This window comes from Balaenoptera physalus, assembly GCF_965194825.1.
Source record: "Balaenoptera physalus genome assembly, chromosome: 16".
NCBI classification, from domain to species: domain Eukaryota; kingdom Metazoa; phylum Chordata; class Mammalia; order Artiodactyla; family Balaenopteridae; genus Balaenoptera; species Balaenoptera physalus.
In genome coordinates, this window is record NC_138898.1 from 57164249 (window position 1) to 57189232 (window position 24984).

Genomic DNA, 24984 nt, shown 5'->3' on the forward strand with positions numbered 1-24984 from the left:
GTGAGTTTAGATTTTTCTGTTTCTATGCCGAGTAATTTTGGTTGTACCCTGGGTATGTTGAATATTATGTTATGAGACTCTGGGTCTTGTTTTTATTTTTAATATTTATTTATTTACTTGGCTGTACCAGGTCTTAGTTGCGGCACATGGGATCTTTTAGTTGTGGCATGGGGATCTAGTTCCCCGACCAGGGATCGAACCCTGGCCCCCTGCATTGGGAGCGTGGAGTCTTAACCACTGGACCACCAGGGAAGTCCCTCTGGGTCTTGTTTAAATCCTATGGAAATGGTTGATATTTTTGCTTTACCAGGCAATCAACCCAGTTGGATTTAGGCTGAAAGTTTCTACCTTTCTTCTATGGTTTTGTTTCCAATATCAATTCTGCTTTCAAAGCCTTTGCTTTGGATCTCATGTGTGTGCGTCCCAGTGGCCAGTCTGGGACCTGAGCAGTAGTCTATTCAGTTCAGTTCTCAAAGTCTGTGGTATCTATTTAGGGTCATGTGCACATACATCTAAGTTCAGGGGTGTGTCCAGAGTTCATGAAAGTAGTGCATGAAGTTATTTTCCCAAACTCTTTCCTCTCTAGAAATCTCAAAGTTTTTCTTTTGTTTTGGATTTGGTTTCCTAGGGCTCCCTTTTTGGTCCATCAGCCAGAAAGCTGGTGCTTTTTAACCCTGTTCATGTGTTTCTGCTACTGAGCCTACAATTTGGGGCCAAGCAGCAAGAGGAAAGAAAAAATTTAACAGAGGGTTGCCCCGTCTCCTGGGACCACAGCTTCTCAGATCATAGAGGAGATTTCCCTCCCTCAGACTGTTGGGCGTCTCTCTGTGTCTGTGTGCGGTGTCCAGTTCTGGGCTCTAGGCTGCTGTGAATCCATGCCAGGGGATACCGATGAGGGAAGGGGGAGGAACTCACCGCTCATCCAGTATTCTGGTCTGCTTCTCTGCTCCAACTGCTACTATTTAATTTTCAGAGACCCTACATAGTTGTGTCATGCATTCTATCTAGATTTTTTTTCCAACATTTCACTTTTTATTGAGGTAAAATTGGTGAACAACATTATATTAGTTTCAGGTGTAAAACATAGTTATTTGATTATTGTATGCACTACAAAATAATCAACATAATGTATCTAGTTAACCATCTGTCACATTACAATTTACCCCCCTTCACCCATTTTTTCCACCCACCCCAATCCAGTTCCCCTCTGATAACCACCAATATGTTCTCTGTATCTATGAGTTTTGTTTTGTTTCCTTTTTTGTTTTGTTTTTTAGATTCCATATATAAGTGAAATCATACAAGTGAAATCATACAGTATTTGTCTTTCTCTGCCTGAATTATTTCATATGGCGTACTACTCGCAAGGTCCATCCACTGTGTTGCAAATGGCAAGATTTCCTTCTTATCTGGATTTTATAGTTGCACGGAGCAGGGGAGACAGAGTGAAGTATGCTTCCTCCAGCTTACCCGGAACCAGAATCTCATCACCCGCCTCACTTACCTGACTATAAAGTTCCCATTTTAGCCACTTTAGTGTACAGAGTAAGGGCATTAAATACATGCACAGTACTGTGCAACCATCACTGTCTAGTTTCAGAACTTTCTTGTCACCCCAAACCTGAAAACTCCAAACCCACAAAGCACTCACTCACTCCCCTTTGCCCCTTCCCCAAATCCCCTGGCAACCACTAAACTGCTTTCTGTCTCTATGGATTTCCCCCACTTTATTTATTTATTTATTTCTTTAAACATCTTTACTGAAGTATAATTGCTTTACAATGGTGTGTTAGTTTCTGCTTTATAACAAAGTGAATCAGTTATACATATACATATGTTCCCATATCTCTACCCTCTTGCATCTCCCTCCCTCCCACCCTCCCTATCCCACCCTTCTAGGTGGTCACAAAGCACAGAGCTGATTTCCCTGTGCTATGCGGCTGCTTCCCACTAGCTGTCTATTTTACATTTGGTAGTGTATATATGTCCATGACACTCTCTCACTCTGTCACATCTCACCCCTCCCCCTCCCCATATCCTCAAGTCCATTCTCTAGTAGGTCTGTGTCTTTATTCCCGTCTTGCCACTAGGTTCTTCATGACCTTTTTTTTTTTCCCTTAGATTCCATATATATGTGTTAACATATGGTATTTGTTTTTCTCTTTCTGACTTACTTCACTCTGTATGACAGACTCTAACTCCATCCACCTCATTACAAATACCTCCATTTCATTTCTTTTTATGGCTGAGTAATATTCCATAGTATATATGTGCCACATCTTCTTTATCCATTCATCTGTCGATGGACATTTAGATTGCTTCCATGTCCTGGCTATTGTAAATAGAGCTGCAATGAACATTTTGGTACATGACTCTTTTTGACCTATGGTTTTCTCAGGGTATATGCCCAGTAGTGGGATTGCTGGGTCGTATGGTAGTTCTATTTGTAGTTTTTTAAGGAACCTCCATACTGTTCTCCATAGTGGCTGTATCAATTTACATTCCCACCAACAGTGCAAGAGTGTTCCCTTTCCTCCACACCCTCTCCAGCATTTATTGTTTCTAGATTTTTTGATGATGGCCATTCTGACCGGTGTGAGATGATATCTCATTGTAGTTTTGATTTGTATTTCTCTAATGATTAATGATGTTGAGCATTCTTTCATGTGTCTGTAGGCCATCTGTATATCTTCTTTGGAGAAATGTCTATTTAGGTCTTCGGCCCATTTTTGGATTGGGTTGTTCGTTTTTTTGTTATTGAGCTGCATGAGCTGCTTGTAAATCTTGGAGATTAATCCTTTGTCAGTTGCTTCATTTGCAAATATTTTCTCCCATTCTGAGGGTTGTCTTTTCATATTGTTTATGGTTTCCTTTGCTGTGCAAAAGCTTTTAAGTTTCATTAGGTCCCATTTGTTTATTTGTGTTCTTATTTCCATTTCTCTGGGAGCTGGGTCAAAAATAATCTTGCTGTGATGTATGTCATAGAGTGTTCTGCCTATGTTTTCCTCTAAGAGTTTGATAGTGTCTGCCCTTACACTTAGGTCTTTAATCCATTTTGAGTTTATTTTTGTGCATGGTGTCAGGGAGTGTTCTAATTTCATACTTGTACATGTACCTGTCCAATTTTCCCAGCACTACTTATTGAAGAGGCTGTCTTTTCTCCACTGTATATGCTTGCCTCCTTTATCAAAAATAAGGTGCCCATATGCGTGTGGGTTTATCTCTGGGCTTTCTATCCTGTTCCATTGATCTATATTTCTGTTTTTGTGCCAGTACCAAACTGTCTTGATTACTGAAGCTTTGTAATATAGTCTGAAGTCAGGGAGCCTGATTCCCCCAGCTCCATTTTTCGTTCTCAAGATTGCTTTGGCTATTCAGGGTCTTTTGTGTTTCCATACAAAGTGTGAAATTTTTTGTTCTAGTTCTGTGAAAAATGCCAGTGGTAGTTTGATAGGGATTGCATTGAATCTGTAGATTGCTTTGGGTAGTAGAGTCATTTTCACAATGTTGATTCTTCCAATCCAGGAACATGGTATATCTCTCCATCTATTTGTATCATCTTTAATTTCTTTCATCAGTGTCTTATAATTTTCTGCATACAGGTCTTTTGTCTCCTTAGGTAGGTTTATTCCTAGATATTTTATTCTTTTTGTTGCAATGGTAAATGGGAGTGTTTTCTTAATTTCACTTTCAGATTTTTCGTCACTAGTGTATAGAAATGCAAGAGATTTCTGTGCATTAATTTTGTATCCTGCTACTTTACCAAATTCATTGATTAGCTCTAGGAGTTTTCTGGTAGCATCTTTAGGATTCTCTATGTATAGTATCATGTCATCTGCAAATAGTGACAGCTTTACTTCTTCTTTTCCGATTTGGATTCCTTTTATTTCTTTGTCTTCTCTGATTGCTGTGGCTAACACTTCCAAAACTATGTTGAATAATAGTGGTGAGAGTGGGCAACCTTGTCTTGTTCCTGATCTTAGTGGAAATGGTTTCAGTTTTTCACCATTGAGGACAATGTTGGCTGTGGGTTTGTCATATATGGCCTTTATTATGTTGAGGAAAGTTCCCTCTATGCCTACCTTCTGCAGGGCTTTTATCATAAATGTGTGTTGAATTTTGTCAAAAGCTTTCTCTGCATCTATTGAGATGATCATATGGTTTTTCTCCTTCAGTTTGTTAATATGATGTATCACGTTGATTGATTTGCGTATATTGAAGAATCCTTGCATTCCTGGGATAAACCCCACTTGATCATGGTGTATGATCCTTTTAATGTGCTGTTGGATTCTGTTTGCTAGTATTTTGTTGAGGATTTTTGCATCTATGTTCATCAGTGATATTGGCCTGTAGTTTTCTTTCTTTGTGACATCTTTGTCTGGTTTTGGTATCAGGGTGATGGTGGCCTCGTAGAATGAGTTGGGGAGTGTTCCTCCCTCTGCAATATTTTGGAAGAGTTTGAGAAGGATAGATGTTAGCTCTTCTCTAAATGTTTGATAGAATTCGCCTGTGAAGCCATCTGGTCCTGGGCTTTTCTTTGTTGGAAGATTTTTAATCACAGTTTCAATTTCAGTGCTTGTGATTGGTCTGTTCATATTTTCTATTTCTTCCTGGTTCAGTCTTGGCAGGTTGTGCATTTCTAAGAATCTGTCCATTTCTTCCAGGTTGTCCATTTTATTGGCATAGAGTTGCTTGTAGTAATCTCTCATGATCATTTGTATTTCTGCAGTGTCAGTGGTTACTTCTCCTTTTTCATTTCTAATTCAATTGATTTGAGTCTTCTCCCTTTTTCTCTTGATGAGTCTGGCTAATGGTTTATCAATTTTGTTTATCTTCTCGAAGAACCAGCTTTTAGTTGCATTGATTTTTGCTATTGTTTCCTTCATTTCTTTTTCATTTATTTCTGATCTGATCTTTATGATTTCTTTCTTTCTGCTAGCTTTGGGGTTTTTTTGCTCTTCTTTCTCTAATTGCTTTAGGTGTAAGGTTAGGTTGTTTATTCGAGATGTTTCCTGTTTCTTGAGGTAGGATTGTATTGCTATAAACTTCCCTCTTAGAACTGCTTTTGCTGCATCCCATAGGTTTTGTTTCGTCGTGCCTCCATTGTCATTTGTTTCTAGGTATTTTTTGATTTCCCCTTTGATTTCTTCAATGATCACTTCGTTATTAAGTAGTGTATTGTGTAGCCTCCATGTGTTTGTATTTTTTACAGATCTTTTCCTGTAATTGATATCTAGTCTCATAGCGTGGTGGTCGGAAAAGATACTTGATACGATTTCAATTTTCTTAGATTTACCAAGGCTTGATTTGTGACCCAAGATATGATCTATCCTGGAGAATGTTCCATGAGCACTTGAGAAAAATGTGTATTCTGTTGTTTTTGGGTGGAATGTCCTATAAATATCAATTAAGTCCATCTTGTTTAATGTATCATTTAAAGCTTGTGTTTCCTTATTTATTTTCATTTTGGATGATCTGTCCATTAGTGAAAGTGGGGTGTTAAAGTCCCCTACTATGATTGTGTTGCTGTTGATTTCCCCTTTTATGGCTGTTAGTATTTGCCTTATGTATTGAGGTGCTCCTATGTTGGGTGCATAAATATTTACAATTGTTATACCTTCCTCTTGGATCGATCCTTTGATCATTATATAGTGTCCTTCTTCGTCTCTTGTAATAGTCTTTATTTTAAAGTCTATTTTGTCTGATATGAGAATTGCTACTCCAGCTTTCTTTTGATTTCCATTTGCATGGAATATCTTTTTCCATCCCCTCACTTTCAGTCTGTATGTGTCTCTAGGTCTGAAGTGGGTCTCTTGTAGACAGCATATATATGGGTCTTGTTTTTGTATCCATTCAGCCAGTCTGTGTCTTTTGGTGGGAGCATTTAATCCATTTATATTTAAGGTAATTATCGATATGTATGTTCCTATTCCCATTTTCTTAAATATTTTGGGTTTGTTATTGTAGGTGTTTTCCTTCTCTTGTGTTTCTTGCCTAGAGAAGTTCCTTTAGCATTTGTTGTAAAGCTGGTTTGGTGGTGCTGAACTCTCTCAGCTTTTGCTTGTCTGTAAGGGTTTTAATTTCTCCATCAAATCTGAATGAGATCCTTGCTGTGTAGAGTAACCTTGGTTGTAGGTTTTTCTCCTTCATGACTTTAAGTATATCCTGCCACTCCCTTCTGGCTTGCAGAGTTTCTGCTGAAAGATCAGCTGTTAACCTTATGGGGATTCCCTTGTGTGTTATTTTTTGTTTTTCCCTTGCTGCTTTTAATATGTTTTCTTTATATTTAATTTTTGATAGTTTGATTAATATGTGTCTTGGCGTGTTTCTCCTTCGATTTATCCTGTATGGGACTCTCTGTGCTTCCAGGACTTGATTAACTATTTCCTTTCCCATATTAGGGAAGTTTTCAACTATAATCTCTTCAAATATTTTCTCAGTCCCTTTCTTTTTCTCTTCTTCTTCTGGGACCCCTATAATTCGAATGTTGGTGCATTTAATGTTGTCCCAGAGGTCTCTGAGACTGTCCTCAGTTCTTTTCATTCTTTTTTCTTTATTCTGCCCTGCAGTAGTTATTTCCACTATTTTATCTTCCAGGTCACTTACCCGTTCTTCTGCCTCAGTTATTCTGCTATTGATCCCGTCTAGAGTATTTTTAATTTCATTTATTGTGTTTTTCATCGTTGCTTGGTTCCTCTTTAGTTCTTCTACGTCCTTGTTAAATGTTTCTTGCATTTTGTCTATTCTATTTCCAAGATTTTGGATCATCTTTACTATCATTATTCTGAATTCTTTTTCAGGTAGACTGCCTATTTCCTCTTCATTTGTTAGGTCTGGTGTGTTTTGACCCTGCTCCTTCACCTGCTGTGTGTTTTTTTTGTCTTCTCATATTGCTTATCTTACTGTGTTTGGGGTCTCCTTTTCACAGGCTGCAGGTTTGTAGTTCCTGTTGTTTTTGGTATCTGTCCCCAGTGGCTAAGTTTCGTTCAGTGGGTTGTGTAGGCTTCCTGGTGGAGGGGACTAGTGCCTGTGTTCTGGTGGATGAGGTTGGATCTTGTCTTTCTGGTGGGCACGTCCACGTCTGGTGGTGTGTTTTGGGGTGTCTGTGGCCTTATTATGATTTTAGGCAGCCTCTCTGCTAATGGATGGGGCTGTGTTCCTGTCTTGCTAGTTGTTTGGCATAGGGTGTCCAGCACTGTAGCTTGCTGGTCGTTGAGTGAAGCTGGGTCTTGATGTTGAGATGGAGATCTCTGAGAGATTTTCGCCATTTGGTATTACATGGAGCTGGGAGGTCTCTTGTGGACCAGTGTCCTGAAGTTGGCTCTCCCACCTCAGAGGCACAGCCCTGATGCCTGGCTGGAGCACCAAGAGCCTTTCATCCACACGGCTCAGAATAAAAGGGAGAAAAAAAATAGAAAGAAAGAAAGAAAGAGGATAAAATAAAATAAAATAAAGCTATTATAATAAAAAATAAGAAAAAAATTATTAAGAATAAATTTATTAAGAAAATTTTTTTAATTTTTAAAAATAGATTTATTAATTTTTTATAATAAAAAATAAGAAAAAAATTATTAAGAAAAAATTTATTAAGAAAAAAATTTTAATTTTTTTAAACATCTTTATTGAAGTATAATTGCTTTAAAAAATTTTAATTTTTTAAAATAAAAAATATGAAAAAACTTAAAAAAATTTTTTTTAATTTCTAAAAATAGAAAATAAGGAAAAATTATTAAGAAAACATTTATTAGGAAAAAAAATTTTTTTTAAGTAAAAAAAAAATGGACGGACCTAACCCTAGGACTAATGGTGAAAGCAAAGCTATACAGACAAAATCTCACCCAGAAGCATACACATATACACTCACAAAAAAAGGAAAAGGGGAAAAATTAATATATCCTGCTCCCAAAGTCCACCTCCTGAATTTGGGATGATTCGTTGTCTATTCAGGTATTCAGCAGATGCAGGCACATCAAGTTGTTTGTGGAGGTTTAATCCGCTGCTTCTGAGGCTGCTGGGAGAGATTTCCCTTTCTCTTCTTTGTTCGTACAGCTCCCGGGGTTCAGCTTTGCATTTGGACCCGCCTCTGCATGTAGGTCGCCTGAGGGCGTCTGTTCCCCGCCCAGACAGAACGGGGTTAAAGGAGCAGCTGCTTCAGGGGCTCTGGCTCACTCAGGCTGGGGGGAGGGAGCGGTACGGAGGAGGTGGGGCGAGCCTGCGGCGGCAGAGGCCGGCGTGACGTTGCACCAGCGTGAGGCGTGCCGTGCGTTCTCCCTGGGAAGTTGTCCCTGGATCACGGGAGCCTGGCCGTGGCGGGCTGCACCGGCTCCCGGGAGGGGCGGTGTGGAGAGTGACCTGCGCTCGCACACAGGCTTCTTGGTGGCGGCAGCAGCAGCCCTAGCGTCTCCTGCCCGTCTCTGGGGTCCGCGCTGAACCGCGGCTCGCGCCTGTCTCTGGGTTCCGCGCTGATAGCCGTGGCTCGCTCCCGCCTCTGGGGTCCACGCTGATAGCCGCGGCTCGCGCCCATCTGTGGAGCTCGTTTAGGCGGCGCTCTGAATCCCCTCTCCTTGCGCGCCGCGAAACAAAGAGGCAAGAAAAAGTCTCTTGCCTCTTCGGCAGCTGCAGACTTTTTCCTGGACTCCCTCCCGGCTAGCTGTGGCGCACTAACCCCTTCAGGCTGTGTTTACGCCGCCAACCCCAGTCCTCTCCCTGCCATCTGACCGAAGCTGAGCCTCAGCTGCAAGCCCCGCCCGCCCCGGCGGGGGAGCAGACAAGCCTCTCGGGCTGGTGAGTGCTGCTCGGCGCCGAGCCTCTGTGCGGGAATCCCTCCGTTTTTCCCTCTGCGCCCCTGTTGCTGTGGGATCCGCGCTGATAAACGCGGCTCGCGCGCGGCTCGCGCCCGTCTCTGGAGCTCGTTTAGGCGGCGCTCTGAATCCCCTCTCCTTGCGCGCCATGAAACAAAGAGGCAAGACAAAGTCTCTTGCCTGTTCGGCAGCTGCAGACCTTTTCCCGGACTCTCTCCCGGCTAGCTGTGGCGCACTAACCCCTTCAGGCTGTGTTCACGCCGCCAACCCCAGTCCTCTCCCTGTGATCCGACCGAAGCCCGAGCCTCGGCTCCCAGCCCCGCCCGCCCCGGCGGGGGAGCAGACAAGCCTCTCGGGCTGCTGAGTGCTACTCAGCACGGATCCTCCGTGCAGGAATCTCTCCGCTTTGTCCTCCGCACCCCTGTGGCTGCGCTCTCCTCCGCCACCCGCAGTCTCCGCCCGCGAAGGGGCTTCCTAGTGTGTGGAAACCTTTCCTCCTTCACGGCTCCCTCCCACTGGTGCAGGCCCCGTCCCCATTCCTTTGTCTCTGTTATTTCTTTTTCCTTTTGCCCTACCCAAGTACGTGGGGAGTTTCTTGCCTTTTGGGAGGTCTCAGGTCTTCTGCCAGCATTCAGTGGGTGTTCTGTAGGAGCAGTTCCACGTGTAGATGTATTTCTAATGTATCTGTGGGAAGGAAGGTGATCTCCGCGTCTTACTCTTCCGCCATCTTGCCCCCACTTTATTTTTTTTCACAGTTTATGGAGATATAAACTCTACGTACCATATACACTTCACATACCATAAAGTCACCTATTTGAAGTGTATAACTCACTCCCAAATGTGTGTGTGTGTGTGTGTTTCGTATATATATAGAATTGTACCCATTTCCTTTTTAATATTTTGGAATATTTCCTCCCAGTCCTTTCCTCTTTCTTTTCTTTTATCTTTCTTCTTTTTCTTTAATGATCAATTTCACTGTATTTTTAACACAAAATAAGAATCATAACATTTGTGCACTATTGTAGTTGCTTTTATTAGAGACTAAATAGTGCCTTTTAAGCAGTTCCCATTTCTGTTTTTCAAAACAATGGTTCTAAATGCTGCACATTTTGCCACCTAATCAACGTACTATAATTTACTTTTAATGTTTCTATTATTATACATTGTAATATTTACAGTTTTTAAATATGCTGCAGTTAATTGGGACATAAATAAACATTTGTGTTTAACTGTTTCTTTTCTTAAGAGCTATTCTTAGAGGTGATATTTCTGGATTAAAGGGCACAGCAAAGCCCTGATTTATAGATTTGGGGCTCTGGCATATCCTAAATAATGATACCTATTTTTGTTTTAGAGAAAGTAAAAAAGAAACTTTCAGTATAAAATACATAAAATATCCATCAAAAGTCAGTTCCTCAGCCTTCGCCTTTAGTGTAAGTTTCAAAAACTCGCAATATATTGTCAGGTGTTAGGAGTCAGGGGTCACCTCATTGGTGCAAAAAATGCTAGAAATACACAGAGTACGTTGTGAATGCAGACGTAAATTTCATCCTGGCTTAGCTGTTTGAGTTGAAGGTGGAATCAGCTAGTCCCCGTGGAGGTAGAGTGACCACAGGTCCCAGTTTGCCTTTTCACTCCCACTTCGCATCTGCTGTGCCCGATGTCATCATACCTACCACCCCCCACCCCCCCACTCCTTTAACTCACATATTTTTTTTTTTTTTCCTGTTCGGACAATAAATTATATGGTCATTCTAAAGACGCATCCTTGATTTTAAGAAGCACATTTTGATAGGGCAAGGATAATCAATGCATGGCATAAGTATCACTAATCTATTTTTCTTTTTGAGCTTGTGGGAGATACCACAACTGGATCAGAGTTTCTTTCTCTGATATAAGCACTGACCTGAGAATTCTCCCCAACACAGTCCTATGGAGACATACTGCTGTCTGATTACAACTGGACCATACAATGCAACGCATTTGCCAAGGCGTGTAGGTGATACTGTTGGACCCTAGCATCGGCGAAGATGCTGTGTAATGCCCAGTGCTTATTCTCAACCATCTTGAGTGGGCCTTCTGGGAAGAATGCCTGCACTTGTTAGACAGGGCAAGAGGGAAGCCTTCCCCCTGGGCAGCTTTTACCTCCCACACCCTCTACTGCATCCCTCTCCTCACCCACCTTCCAGACTCTGGCTCATCTTAGTTGTGTTTCTAGATCACACAGTTGAAACTCCAAGAGAAGCGGAGGCTATTTAGACCTAAAGAAAACATTAAATACATAATTAATTAATTCTGGGTCTGCTTTGAGCCAAGTGATTAGAAGTAATTTTCCATTTTCTTTCATGCTGTTTTCATGCAGAACCTTCTGACTTCCCCTGCCTCTTTTTCTTTTCTTTGTAGGTTTCAAGACAACAGATGAATTGTGAAAGAGAGCAGCTAAGGGTAGGTGTGTCTGCTTGTAAAATACTTCCTGGTTCTCGTTTCTGTGTGATAAGCAAAAATTTCCCTGTCTCTCCCCAGACACAGGGTTCTAAATAGCATAGCGGGCTTCATCTTAAGACTGGTTGAGTTGAAAATATTTATCCCAGCTAATTTAGTATTGATTGAGCTGGTAAATACAGTATATCTTCTTTTGAAGTGCCATTATAGTAGATATGGATTTTTTGATTTAGATTCAGCAATAAATACTTCTCTTCTGGAATTTGTTTGACATCATTGTACTCTTTTTATGTACGACACGAGGTCTAAGTAATAACAAAGGTCAGAAGGATGCCTTGCTGCTTTCTTAATGTGAGTACCAGGCTCTTTGCTGAGTGGCTCAAATGCTCTCTTGCTGTTAACTGAGCTGGGTGATCCACTAGTAAGTCAAGGGCATTTTCTAGGAGAATTTGAGTCCTTCACAGACCTCTTAGTTTTAATGGCATTTGTGTATCTAGGGGAAGAAGACAGAATTTTAAACCTCACGTGTTATTTACCTTCCTAAAACCAAAACTTTCTCAGTGCTGTAGTACATTAGATGTAAACAGTGTTGCCTAGATGAGGAGAGACCCGTTTGCTTATAACTGCAGCTTGGTGCCTTCATTCTGCTGTGAAGGTGTCACGGTTGGTTGAGATCCTTCTTGGCATGGACATGGTATTTTAAGAAATATCCGGATTGCCTCCCCGCCGCCGCCGCCATTTGTATTTTTTTTAAAAAAGCATCATGTTTTGGATGGATAAATGTGAAGTCATAACTGGCCTGCCTTTAATGTCACTGATGGAAATTGGCAATTTTTACCGGACAGGGTGCCTTATAGTCGCGTCTCCACGTTGTTATAAAAAAACTAAAGGATTCTGCTACTTTTAAAATCCCAACAGCCAGGTTTGGGGTTGAGGGACCCTTGTGCTCAAAGAGATTTAATACATCCGCATAGTTTATTAAACCTTTCTAATATCATTTATGCACTGCCTTGTAACTTTTCAGAGCCTTTACTTCATGCCAGTCTCGAGATGACAGTGATTTGCAGATTATTTCCATTTTCCAATGGCTTTTGGCATCAGGTGTGTTAGATCCTTATGTAAAACAAACAACAAAATCTAGTTGTGCGGAACCGAGAACTAGTGGGTTGAGGCTTCCTTCTTCTTTTATGCATATGCATTGTATGTGGTATCTCGGCACGGCCCTCTCTCATCTCTCCCCACTTCACTCCTAAGTACCTGTGCCTGCATTAGTTGTGACTCCTTCATGAAATAGCCTTCAAGATGTTTTAAGCTTTCCTGAGGTCTCTTATTGCTTTTCCCTGCAGTCTGAATTACTGGTTCATCCTAGTAAATAATGTATTGCAACTTCAGATTTCTCTTCCTGTTTGGATGGGGAAGATGTGGCCAGAACTAGGTCAGAGCTAGATAAAGAGGAATGCGTGCTGTTTGTCTCCAGAAGGTCCTGATACATTCCTCAGAATTAAGATAAAATTGAAATCTCTATGGCAAATGAGACTCGCCTGGCAAATTAAGGACACGGGAGGTAATGAAGTGCTTGTGTGCAGTCTGAGGGGTTTATTATTTCACACTGATGGGGACATTGTCAACAGGGGTGTGGTTTAGGAACGAGAATGGACCCCCCCACTCTGTTAAGTAAATTCAAGCTGTGATTTGATACGACGCGTCATATAGTTTAACGTGATTTGATACGATGGGTCATATAGTTTAACGTGGGGCTTCAATAGTCCGTATAAGACCATCCCTAATATCATGGGCTGTAGCTTTGTTGTTGCTGTTGTAGCCTGTTTTTACATTTTAAAGTAATTTATGTTTTGAATCGATAGATACATTTCAATCGATGGAATACACATTTATGTGGTTCGAAATTTAAATGATGCCCAAGGGAATGCAGTGAAGATTTCCCTTCCTATTTGAATCTTAGGCATCCAGTTCCCTCCTGGGAGACACCCAACATTATTAGACTCTGGCTCATCTTTGACAGCTATGTCTCATCTATGGATATTTTCACCATCTTCTCCTTTTCTGTTTTCTTTCTCTTTCTTTTTCTCCCCACCCGGTCCCTCCCCTCCTTTTATTCCTGTCTTGTGTTTATTCTCTGCCCTCCTACTCCCTGAAAAGAAAACTTCCTTGATGAAGGTGATGGCTTTTATTTTATTTTTTTAGGGAGACACACTTTTTGGGGGTTCCCAAAGAAATCCGGTTCTCATCTGAAATACCTGGCTATTTCAATGAAATGCACTATTCTTTTTTTTTTTTTCTTAGAAAAAGAGACAGTGGGAGAAAAATAGATAGCTGTTTACTTACCAACATCGTTGAAGAGTGTCCGCCTGCCAGGCACACTTCTTAAAACATGTTTTAAATACAGCAGACTGCGTTTCCAGATTTGCTCTCCAGGATGGTTGGACCACGACCATGTTGCCAAGTTTATATTCCTTCACATTCTGTTATGTTGTCAGATTTCAGGGAGACGAGTGGATGGCTATACAATGGACCCCTTTTTCTTGGCCTCCTGGAAACAGCAGATAAGGCAGAAAGATACAGCTGCTCATGCATGTTTTACGCGTGTGGACACGTGTAGGGATTGGCGCATCCAAAACCCTCTCCTTCTGCTCTGCTTCTTTTTCTCACAAATTCTAAATTAATTTTTCCAAAATGGACACTGTGAGGTACTTATTCTAAAAGATATTACAAAGTCTTAAAAATATTCTCTGCCTAGTTCATTTTAGGAAATGCAGTGTTAAAGAAAGTCAAACTTACTTAATTGCAGTACTTCTCAGAGCCTTTAATACACAAAAATGAAAAACGGAGAGATGGCAGTAATACACAATTTTTTGCAAACTCATCTGATCACAGAACATTTGGGGGTGCAGAACACACCCTGAGAAACACTTTGAAAATTATATCAGGTTTTTTTTTTTCCAGTTAGAATGTTACTGTCTACAAGTTATAGCAAAGCTAAGCATTATTTAAAAGGTAAAAATATTTGATCACCTCCTAGTTTCAGGGTTGATTCAGTGGATTTGGGGTATCAGGCAGTGGTTTGGAATCTTTGTGCCTCTCTTGGCCTTTCTTTCCTTCTTCCAAGAGGAAGAAGAAGCATCACTTGTTCACAAGACAACATTCTAATCAGGAGGGAAAGGGAAGAGGAGCATTTTCCTCAGAGCTTTTGCGTTTGATTGGAGGAAAATCATTCCCAGAAGCCTTCTCTGCAGACACTCTCTTTCATCTCATTGGCCAATCTCTACACCAGTCACTACCAGAGTGACCTGGGATCTTAGTTATTGGCCACAGCAACCATGAGCCATCCCCAGGGACAGGTACATTGTCACCGGAAGAAAATAGGGTTTGCTTAAACAGGAGGAAAAGGAGAATGTCTTTGGTGGAGTTTCCCAATAGAGTCGGCTATGAAAGGAATCCACATGGGTCCTGCGTGTCACTCATGGTGTTGGTTTCCTGTCAACTCCTTTAATTGCTCCCTTTCGTCCACATAGAAGACTGCAGGGACCACATATACAGCCTCAGCAAGTGCCTCAACTCTGGCTGGTGGAATCTGAAATAGATGCTTTCTCTGCCAACTTCGTTTCTCAGGGATCACCTCTCCCCATCCTAACTGACTTTTCTATCCAGCTTGGCACGCTCTTTGTATTTTGCCTTATGTTCTTTGGAACCATCCTGGATGCCATTTTTGCTAATTTTCCCTTAGTATCAGGTATCGGCCGCAGACAGAAGACTTCACTCTAGGACCTGGCTCAGCCCCAGAGATACCACTGTCCATGAGCTTTCTGGCCCCTACTCGTCCCAAGAGAAGGGCACCAGCCAGTCACTCCTAATGATGACTCACCCTTCTCAGAAGACTATTGGAATTACTCATGTTGCCAATGAGCAAACGACAGAATGGAAAACCTCTTCATTCCTCCATCCTAATTTTGTCAATCTAGAGTAGGCTAAGCCTTCTTCTAGCTTATATTTCAAAATGTTGCTGGATTCCCTTGGGGAGATGGTCCACAAGAGCTCACCACGAAATCTGTACGTTAGAAGTGCTCCTGACACTATGGGCTGCATCTACCAGCTTGTCCCAGGGTTGCTGCCACTTGCTGCCAACCATGCCAGCTGTGCAGTTAGCATAACCCACCATCAACATTTACCACTCCGGCACCTGAAACCAACAGATGGACAAATAAACAACTAAGAGAGAAATCACGTGACCTGAGTACTTGTCTCTCTCCCTCATCAGTCTCCCAACTGGAAAGATTGTATGGTCGTAGGGCAAGAGATCAAATGATCACTTTTATTTGCATTCATATAAAATATTTGGTTACAAAGGGATCTTGTGTGCTATGGCTATCAGATGTTGGATTTGGGCGCTGTTTAACAAATTTTTTTTTTTTAAATAAATTTATTTATTTATTTATTTATTTATTATTTTTGGCTGTGTTGGGTCTTCGTTTCTGTGCGAGGGCTTTCTCTAGTTGTGGCAAGTGGGGGCCACTCTTCATCGCGGTGCGCGGGCCTCTCACTATCACGGCCTCTCTTGTTGTGGAGCACAGGCTCCAGATGCGCAGGCTCAGCAGCTGTGGCTCACGGGCCCAGTTGCTCCGCGACACGCGGGATCCTCCCAGACCAGGACTCGAACCCGTGTCCCCTGCATTGGCAGGCAGACTCTCAACCACTGCGCCACCAGGGAAGCCCTGTTTAACAAATTTGGTCAGAGCACTACCAAGCAGGCAAAGGCTTGGCTCCCAGGTGTGTCAGAATCTGTCTGTGGACCGAAATCCTTACCAGTAATATGGCAGATGGATACCGTAAGAGGCAGCATAGTGTGAGGAGCGCTTAGGGGTGGTCTAGCAGCTCTGGTTATGGACTTAGGTTTGTGTCTCTCAAGGCTTGGGTTCCCCTATGTGCAGAATGGGGAGACTTTCTCAGAGGATTGTTGATTGGATTAAATGACTTGCATAAAGTACTTCCCAAAAAAAGCGTATACCTCATCATCAGCAATGTTCTCGGTTGTTGATATGGCACTCTCCCCAGTGGTTCTCATTCCTCTTCCCACTAGAAAGAGCAGGCCAGAAAATACAGACCATCAGAGTCTATCTGTCCCCACCCCTACCCACACACTAAAAAATAATTCAGAGGGCAGTTTCCATAGTTGATGGTGTGATGGTGTCTTCGGAAGAAAACTGCCTCTCACTTGGTTAGCAAATGATAGAGACCGATTTGGGCCAGCCTAAGCAGAAAAGTCACACAGCCAGGTCTCTCAAGGACCAGAGCTTAGAATCTGAAAGCTGTTGGAACTCAGGCAGCTTTTTCCTACCTTTTCTCTTTGTTTATCCCTGTGGGTCCACCCTGTTCTGTTTTGCTTTTTAAAGGCTCTCTTTGCCTTCTTTATGCACATGGCACTTTCCAGCCCCTAAGATTTATGCTGCATTCATTCCCGCAGGAATAGGGATTAAGTGTTAATGAATCCTGATTACAGATTCCCTGGAAAAGGAGGCTGATGGGCCCAACCTTGGGTCGGTTGCTCACTCTGGTCCGATCAGCTATGTTAAGGGAAGCAGTATAAATAAACCTAGTCACTCAGAGCCAACTATTGGGGGAGGACTGGATAATCAGAGAAAGAGAGCCATTGCCAGCAAGAAAATATCCCCAAGGATGTCCACTATACTCTCCAAACTTGGAGACCAGAGCTGAGCAAAGGATCCTGGAATATGGGTGTGCTACATCCCACTTGTAGCTCAGCGTTTCCCAAAGTGCAAGACACCTAGCCGGTGTGATACAGCCTCCAGGTGGTGAACATCAAGTCAATAGGAAAGGGTGAATCACTTAAAAAGTCAGTCCCTTTTTAATTCTCTCACGATCCTTTTTATGTCAATGAGAAACTCTCAGTTTAAATGAAAGTATCTTTAACAAGTCTCTACCAATTTCTAAGCTCTCTTTTTAACAGAAATGGAGCGTGCCTCAGGCTTAAAGCCTGCAGCAGCCAAAGCATCTATCTAGACTTTAAAAACACTGTTTGCAAAATATAGTAGTTAAGAAGTAGGGGCCTGGAGCTAGGCCTACTGAGATAAAAATCTAGACTCTGCAATTCAGTACTTGTGCACGTTACTTAAATCTTCTGTGCCTCCAATTCCTCCCTTTTTAATGGAGATATTAACTGCACGCATTTAATAAGTTGTGTGTGTGTGTATGTGTGTGCAAGCAAACTACGATTAAAATAATGAATGCATATGAGGTGCATTAGTGTCTTAGAACAGTGTCTGGTATAGAAAAGGTTCTTAATAATTGTTAGGTATTAATTTTTTTCCATTAACTTATGACTACTGATACTGGTCTTCCGTTTGCAGTGGCAACACGAAGTTTCCTCGGCAAGTACATGTATTTAGGTTAAAAATGAGTTGCTTTAAAGATAAATATTAACTACATAATGTTACAGATTGCCTGCAGTTATGACAAAAACATGACACTGGAATGCAAATGACTGAAGTTTTAGAAACACTGAAATTATGGTGCCAGCCTTGTGAAAGACGTTGTAGAGCAGATCTGTATTATCAATATTTAATTTGCCAGTTAGAAGCAAGTTTCTCATTTCTGCTAGGTACAAGAGTGGTATGGATGGCAGAATGCAAATTGCTAATGATCCTCTTGGCTTAAACCGATTGCCTTCATCTGGGTATCTGAAAATGAAACTTCCCAACCACCTGGGAAAGTGAGCTATCAGAATCAGAGATACCTTTCCCCTGCCTCTCTTCCCCCCACCCTTATAAAGCCCAGCCCTTCCTCAATGGATCTTAGGACAACAGGGAAGGAAATGTTAGCCCCCTACTCCTTGATATGACCTCACAAGATTCATGGTCTTTGTATTATAGTTTTAGGTTGGCACATTGTAAGAGTGCCTGCTTCCATTCAGTTATTTATTTGAGAAGTGTGTTTTGATCACAGACCATATGCCCATCATTGTGCCAAGGAGTGGAGACAGAATGGTATACCAAAACCTGCCCTGTTCCCATTCTCCTAAACTTTACAGGCTAGTGGAGAAGATAAGCATTTGTCAAATAACCATGACAAACTGGTACATGGGAAACTGGTAAATTCCTGAAATGAGAGATGCTTTGTAAAGGGACATGGATGGAAAAAACTTACCTAATCGGCCTCCACTTATCAAACCTGCCAGATTAACAGACACCATCCATTCCCTTTATAAAACATATTGACAGATGCCTGTGCATCCTGTGAAGTGACTGCTTTGTGCAAACTTACCTTTCTCTTCACTTGTCAAGGTGTCTGCTTGCCAAGAGTCAGTTGTATTTATTCCCAGACCTGCTTCTGCCAGCTGTACTTGTTATTGTAATTACATTATTTAGTGGAATATTATGTAAACTGGTGAAAAATGAGTACAATAAGAAAAAGAGCTGTTTCTCTGAAAACTAAGTTAATGCTTTGGAAACACTCTGTGAAAACAAGGCTCAAAAATTTTTTGGATTAGCTGTGAGTGAGAGGACGGTAACATGTTAGTGGAAAAAGAACCCTCAGAAATCCGGAGAGATTCTGCACTCAGAATCTTTCAGATGCATCTTGGAATTCTTCCTCTACATTAAACAAACCCAAAACTGATAGTATAGATCAGAGGTTGGCAAACTTTTTCTGTAAAGGGCCAGATAATGACTATTTTAGGCTCCACAGCCATGTAGTTTCTACTTCAACTGTTCAACATTGCCTTTGTTGCACTTAAACAGCCATAGACAAAATGAATGTGCAAGGCTGTGTTCCGATAAGACTTTATTTATAAGAACAAGTTGTGGGCCAGGTTTGGCCCCTGGCCCACAGTTGGCTGACTTCTACTGGAGACTGAGAAAAGTGGATGAAGTTTGTGTGGGAAAGATGATGAGGAATTTCGATCAACACTCAAAGAAAAGGCCTTAGACTCACATCAAAGATCAACAAATTAATGCACATTAATATATTTTACATTAAAGAGAAAGATTTAAGAAACCTCTGTATCACTTTAAAAGTGATTCCTTCCTTTCAGAGGCTTCCAATGAACTACCTTGTCCTATTCCCAAGTGAGATGGCTTCTACAGTATAGAGAGCTGATATAAGGCCTTGAAACAAAAAATAAAATTATGCTTATTTTTATGTGTCAACCCATCAGTATAGAACAGAAGAACAAATTTATCCTTTTTCTCAGGATCCCCCAGCAAGTAAGTTCTGGAACTCCACGTTGAAGGTGACATTGTCCGTGTATATATCAGGGGGCTTATTCTCTGCAGACTGTTGTTCAGCTGCTCCAGAATATTCTCTTTTCTTCAGAAATATCTAGTAACTTGTCTAGATTGTCTGTCTTCAGAACCAGTTCTCTGGAGGCATGAACATTGTCCTCTGTGTTAATATCACAAAAACTCTGCTAAAGTCAGGCTTTGGTCATTCGCAAAGCTTTGCTGAATACTCAGGAAGTAACAGAAATCCACTGTGCATGGTACTTAGAGGACTCGCCATCAACACCCCTGCCCAGTTCTTTGCAGGTACCATGTACATTCGGGCGCACACACACAAGACAAAAAACGAAAAAATAAAAAGAGATTGATGCCTGCTTTAATCTTACAAAACTAATGGTCCCATCTTAGTGATTTTCCCCAACCAAAGGGAGTTTATCCCAAAGTAGTTAGCTTTCTACTTACAGAATCAACAGAAACTCAGACCACCAGAAAAATCTCTAAGGGCAGCTTCCCTACTAAAATAAGAAACTCATAAATACATTAAAAAATGTTTAAAAGAATGTTGTCTTCACAAGACCTTGCATTGCACACTCTTCCTTACAGATCTCATGGGTTGCCCAACATTCACAAGGCCATTAATGGATGAGCTCGAAGGGAATGGATCATGAAACCAGCCGACTAGTTAACAGATATTAATTCCCCCAACTTCATCATGCAGCACGGTTACATAAAGAGATGTACAGGTAGCCCTCCCTACATCTTAGATGCTGGATCCTGGAACTCACGTGCATGCTAATCCATCTGTCCTCCTTTGCGTCTCCCCAGGCATTTCAATGCTTCCTCTGGGGAAGACTCCAAAGTTATTGCATTTAGGACACTTGGTCTAATATTTATTCTCCCTTTCCCTTGCTTTATTTTTAGCCCATTTTCCCAAGTCAGCATCCCCCTTTCCAGGGCAAATCCGTCCTATTTCTTGTATTATCATTAAATTAGTATCAAACAGCTTCCAAGCAAAACTGCTAATAATGCTGACATTTCAATTTGTCATCGGCACTCCTCATTTCTATGACTGATGCCTCAGTGAGGACTTATCCTCCTGCTGTGTTCTTCTGAGATCTAAATACCATTCCAGAAGAAAAAAAAAAAAAAAAGCCTTGCTAGGGAAGGGGAATGGGGCACGAAGCAGATAAATAAGGCATTGTGTAGTTTTCTCTACTTGGGGGCAGAAAGAGGCAAGTTCCATTCAGACAACAAGATCTCCTACACTCCTTCATGGCCTGAGAGAGCCCCTATTCAGACTGTGCATGTTTGCAGGTACATAGCAGGTGTAGTGGACACATGCTTGTTTATTGTTGGTAGGCAGCAAACATCCCTACTCTCAGGGAGCAGCATTCTGTTGTCCTTTTGAGGTTAGTTATCTTCCCTCATGTGTTCATTCTTGGAGAGGCAATAAACAAGCCAAGGGATGTAGATACGGCCAAGGCAGGTCAATGGGATTCTCTCTCTTGAGACTTTGATGTGGTCTTAGTCCATTCAGGCTGTTATAACAAAATACCATAGGCAGGGTGGCTTATCAACAACAGAAATTTATTTCTCATATATTGTGGAGGCTGGAAGTTCGAGGACAGGGTGCCAGCATATTTGGTGAGGGGTAGACTTCTCGTTATATCCTCACATAGGGGAAGGAGCAAGGGATCTCTCTGGGGTCTCTTTTATGAGGGCACTAATCCCATTCATGGGGGCCCCACCCTCATGACCTAATCACCTTCCAAAGGCCCCACTTCCCAATACCATCACATTGGGCATTAAGATTCCAGTATATGAATTTTAGGGGAACAGGCTCATTTAAACCATGCCAGATGCTGAATGCAGTGATACACAATAGGGAAAAAATATGATAACAAGCTGGAGTTGATTCATTTCAGTGCTGATATCCTGGGAAGACTGAGTGAGGAGGTAATTCCTAGGGCTAGCCTTCTAGATCCACATTGGTTCCTCTTTTTATATTTAAGTCTGGTTATCCAGCCCTCCCTGGAGCTATCTCATATCCTTATGGTGATCTCTTTTTCTGCTGAAGTTGGTCAGATCTCATTCCTTCTGCCTGTGATCAAAGAATCTTTAGTCATACACGGGGGAAATATGCTAAACTTGGGAGAACTGCAGAGCCAAGAGTTTAGTTAAAGGTTTGTTAAAAGCGAACTCTTGTATCGTTTTTCAAAATGCTTCCCTGATGCCTCTGTGGATCGGCACTACCTTTTGGCATTGGCAGGCCAAGGGTAGGAAAGTACTGGTTTATGTCATACACAGGGCTAGATGTTTTATCTACATTTGTTCATTCTGTTGAGTCAACATGAGCCTGGGAGGCATGTCAGAGCCCTTTCCTTCTCTGCACAAGTAAGATATTCTCTCTTGCAGTCACAAGGAATTACCCAGACCCCTGCAGATAAAGGAGGGGTGATCTGAGGTCATCACATGTCACTTAGTTAATGCGTCTCAGAGTACACTCCAAAGGCCACCTAGAATATTAATTAAAAGTGCTATTGGGGGGAGGGATAAGTTGGGAGATTGGGACTGACATATACACACTACTATATATAAAATAGATAACTAATAAGGACCTATATAGCACAGGGAACTCTACTCAATACTCTGTAATGACCTATATGGTAAAATAATGCAAAAAAAAGAAGAGTGGATATATGTATATTTATAACTGATTCACTTTGCTATACAGCAGAAACTAAGACAACTTTATAAATCAACTATACTCCAATACAAATTTTTTTTTAAAGTACCATTTTTCTCAAACTTAGTTGGTAAAACATTTTGATGTCATAGCCTCACCCTAGAGATACGAAATTATCATGTCATTATGGGCTGAATCGTGTCCACTCAAATTCATATGTTGAAGTCCCAACCCCTAGTTCCTCAGAAGGTGACAGTATTTGGAGACAGGGCCTTTAAAGAGGTAATTGAGTTAAAATGATGTCATATGGGTGGGCCCTAATCCAATATGACTTGTGTCCTTATAAGAAGAAGAGATTAGAACACAGACACACGCAGAGGGAAGACCATATGAAGACACAGGGAGAAGATGGCCATCTTCTAGTCAAGAGAATAGGCCTCAGAAGAAACCAACCTGGCCGACACGTTGATCTCAGTCTCTTGGCCCCCAGAACTGTGAAAAAATGAATCTCTAGTGTTTAAGTCACCTAGGCTGTGGCATTGTGTTCTGGGAACCCTGGCAGATTCATACACATGTCCTGTGAGGGTCCAAGACATTACTACTAAACAAACCCCAAATGGTATAGTTGATTCTGATGTGTTTTGGTACCTCTGATCTTTGTGCCCTATTGATATGTGATTTAAAATTAGATATGAAAAAAAGCACTCTCCTGGAGAGCAAAGGTTATTTCCTAGGCTCCTAGGCTCCTTCTGTGTTACCTGAGTGTACAACACCTCAGATAGACACATCACTGCTATTCTTGATGGAAGTCTTGGATTACTGAGTAGATTCTAAAGCAACTGCAGCTTGATCTTTCATTCATATTACATTTCCCAACAGTTGGGCAACTTGCGTTGAGCTGACAGGGTAATTGGGGCCCTTGATTTTGACAGGACAATGTCCTTCTGGCATGTGAGGAGACCAAAGCATTTGCTGCTACAGTCTGCTCCATTGTGATTTCTAATTTACAGGTGAGGTTAAGAATATAGAAAGCTTCCTGGATAGGAAAGCTTGGAGTTGTGATTTCTGAAAGCTTCTCTGCCTAAGATGCAGCGCATGCATACATGGGTATGAACACTCACAGAGTATACTGCTGAGAACAACTTAGAGATTAAATATTTTTGGCAATTTTTACAGTGTTATTCTCGATGGTTGTACACCCTTGATCTTTATTGCATTTATGGTTTGACACATTTAAGCCAAAGGCATGTTTTAGATGTCTGAATTAAACCTAGGATGGTTTTCAAGATAGTTGAGTTAAAGTTTAAGTGGTTTTGATTAACCTGGTTTTGCTTATTTGCTCCTAAATATTCTAAAGCAGAGCCATCTCCCTTTGCATAAAGTGATTTGGGAATACAGCCCTAGGAAGCATAATTTTCTAAATAGCCAAGAGTATCACGCTCAGAATATTTCCCCAAAGTTGCCTCAAACTAAAAATTTGAGACTTAGCCGTTTTCTCCCCTCAGCTACTCAGGTGGTGCAGATTGGGAAATTGGACCCTAACTATACAGACACCAAATTGATTAAGGTCAACAAAAAACAGAGTTGAAAAGACTGTGGTTGGGAGGGTTCATGAACCAGTGAGCAGGACTCAGGTCTGAATTTGGAAAGTCTTTAGGACATGTTGTCACATTTTCCTCTGGCTACATTTGCCATTAAGAGAAATGAACTCCTCATAAGCTGGCTAGCCCTTCATGGGCACATCCTCACCCTGAGCATGAAAAATGTAAGTCCCATGTGGTTTAACACACCATAGGTTCTACACAAGCTCAGCTTCTCTGCTACTATCCTAAAGCTGCCATCCTAAGAACTGTTGGTTCTTTAGCATCATAGAGCAATGTCGTTATTCTAAAAGCTTCTATTGAGCATCTGCTATGTACACCACCAGGAAAGTAGCTGTCTTACCTTTAAGGCAAAATAAGTAGGTATCTTGCCTTTAAGGGCTATGCAGTCTTCTAGAAGGTATGAAATGTGGACATAAGTAATGATAAAGCAAGGCAGAAGCAAATGCTATTTGATAGGTATGAAATGAGGTGCAATGAGAGCTCAGAGGAGGACGTTATTCCTCATCCTAGATGCCGAGACTGGGACAGATCTTTTAAAGGATATCCCCCCTCCCCCAGCTTTGAAATCTTGCCCGAGTTCTGGGTTTTAATAACCAAAAGACTACTGTTTATTTCAATTTCAATTTACCTAAACATCTTAAACTCAATATACCCAAATCCACACTCATCATCTCTCTTTTCCACAAATATCCATCGATCTGGTCTTCTTGCTTCTTCTGTCTCCTTGTAAGAGATCCAGATTCATTTGCTGGGGCCAAAAAACCAAGGTGTCACTCTTGACTCCTACATCTTCCTCACCTGTACAACCTCCTTTAGATTTGAGATGCATACTATCTCTCAAATCTGTCAATTCCTCTCCAAATCCATTTTCACAAACATAGTTTGAGGCCACCATGATTTCTCATCTAGATTACCCCCAGAGCTTTCAAAGAAGTTGACCTGCTTTCCAGTTCTTGTTCCCTTTTAGGGTGAATATATATTTTGGGTTTCCTGGAACAGTCCCAGTTACAACTGTTGTTCTGGTGTAATTATGAAAAGTACTTCCATCCTTCCCACTAAAGTCCTGGTTTGGACAACTAATTACGATCACTCAACATTCCATTTACTCTTTTGGGCCAGGGTGACCCTTCAAAAGCTTAATTAATGCTACTCTTACTGTTTGTTTTGTCACCATGCTTATCACCTCCTTTACACTTACC

General features: G+C 41.5%; 1 protein-coding gene and 1 long non-coding RNA gene across 9 annotated transcripts in view; one reads left to right on the forward strand and one right to left on the reverse strand.

The window, feature by feature from the left end:
- Nucleotides 1-11211, reverse strand: part of LOC309644862 — a 34853-nt gene extending 23642 nt beyond the window's left edge. The window contains exon 1 of the long non-coding RNA XR_014254628.1: nucleotides 9401-11211. This is a non-coding gene — a long non-coding RNA (uncharacterized lncRNA). The remainder of the gene's footprint in view (nucleotides 1-9400) is intronic.
- RBFOX1 (RNA binding fox-1 homolog 1) overlaps nucleotides 1-24984 on the forward strand; it is a 2204869-nt gene that overhangs the window by 1565631 nt on the left and 614254 nt on the right. For all 8 annotated transcript variants that reach the window (XM_082429022.1, XM_082429011.1, XM_082429012.1 and 5 more), the window contains one exon: nucleotides 11205-11246. In XM_082429022.1, coding sequence (XP_082285148.1) covers nucleotides 11205-11246 — 42 coding nt within the window. The remainder of the gene's footprint in view (nucleotides 1-11204; nucleotides 11247-24984) is intronic.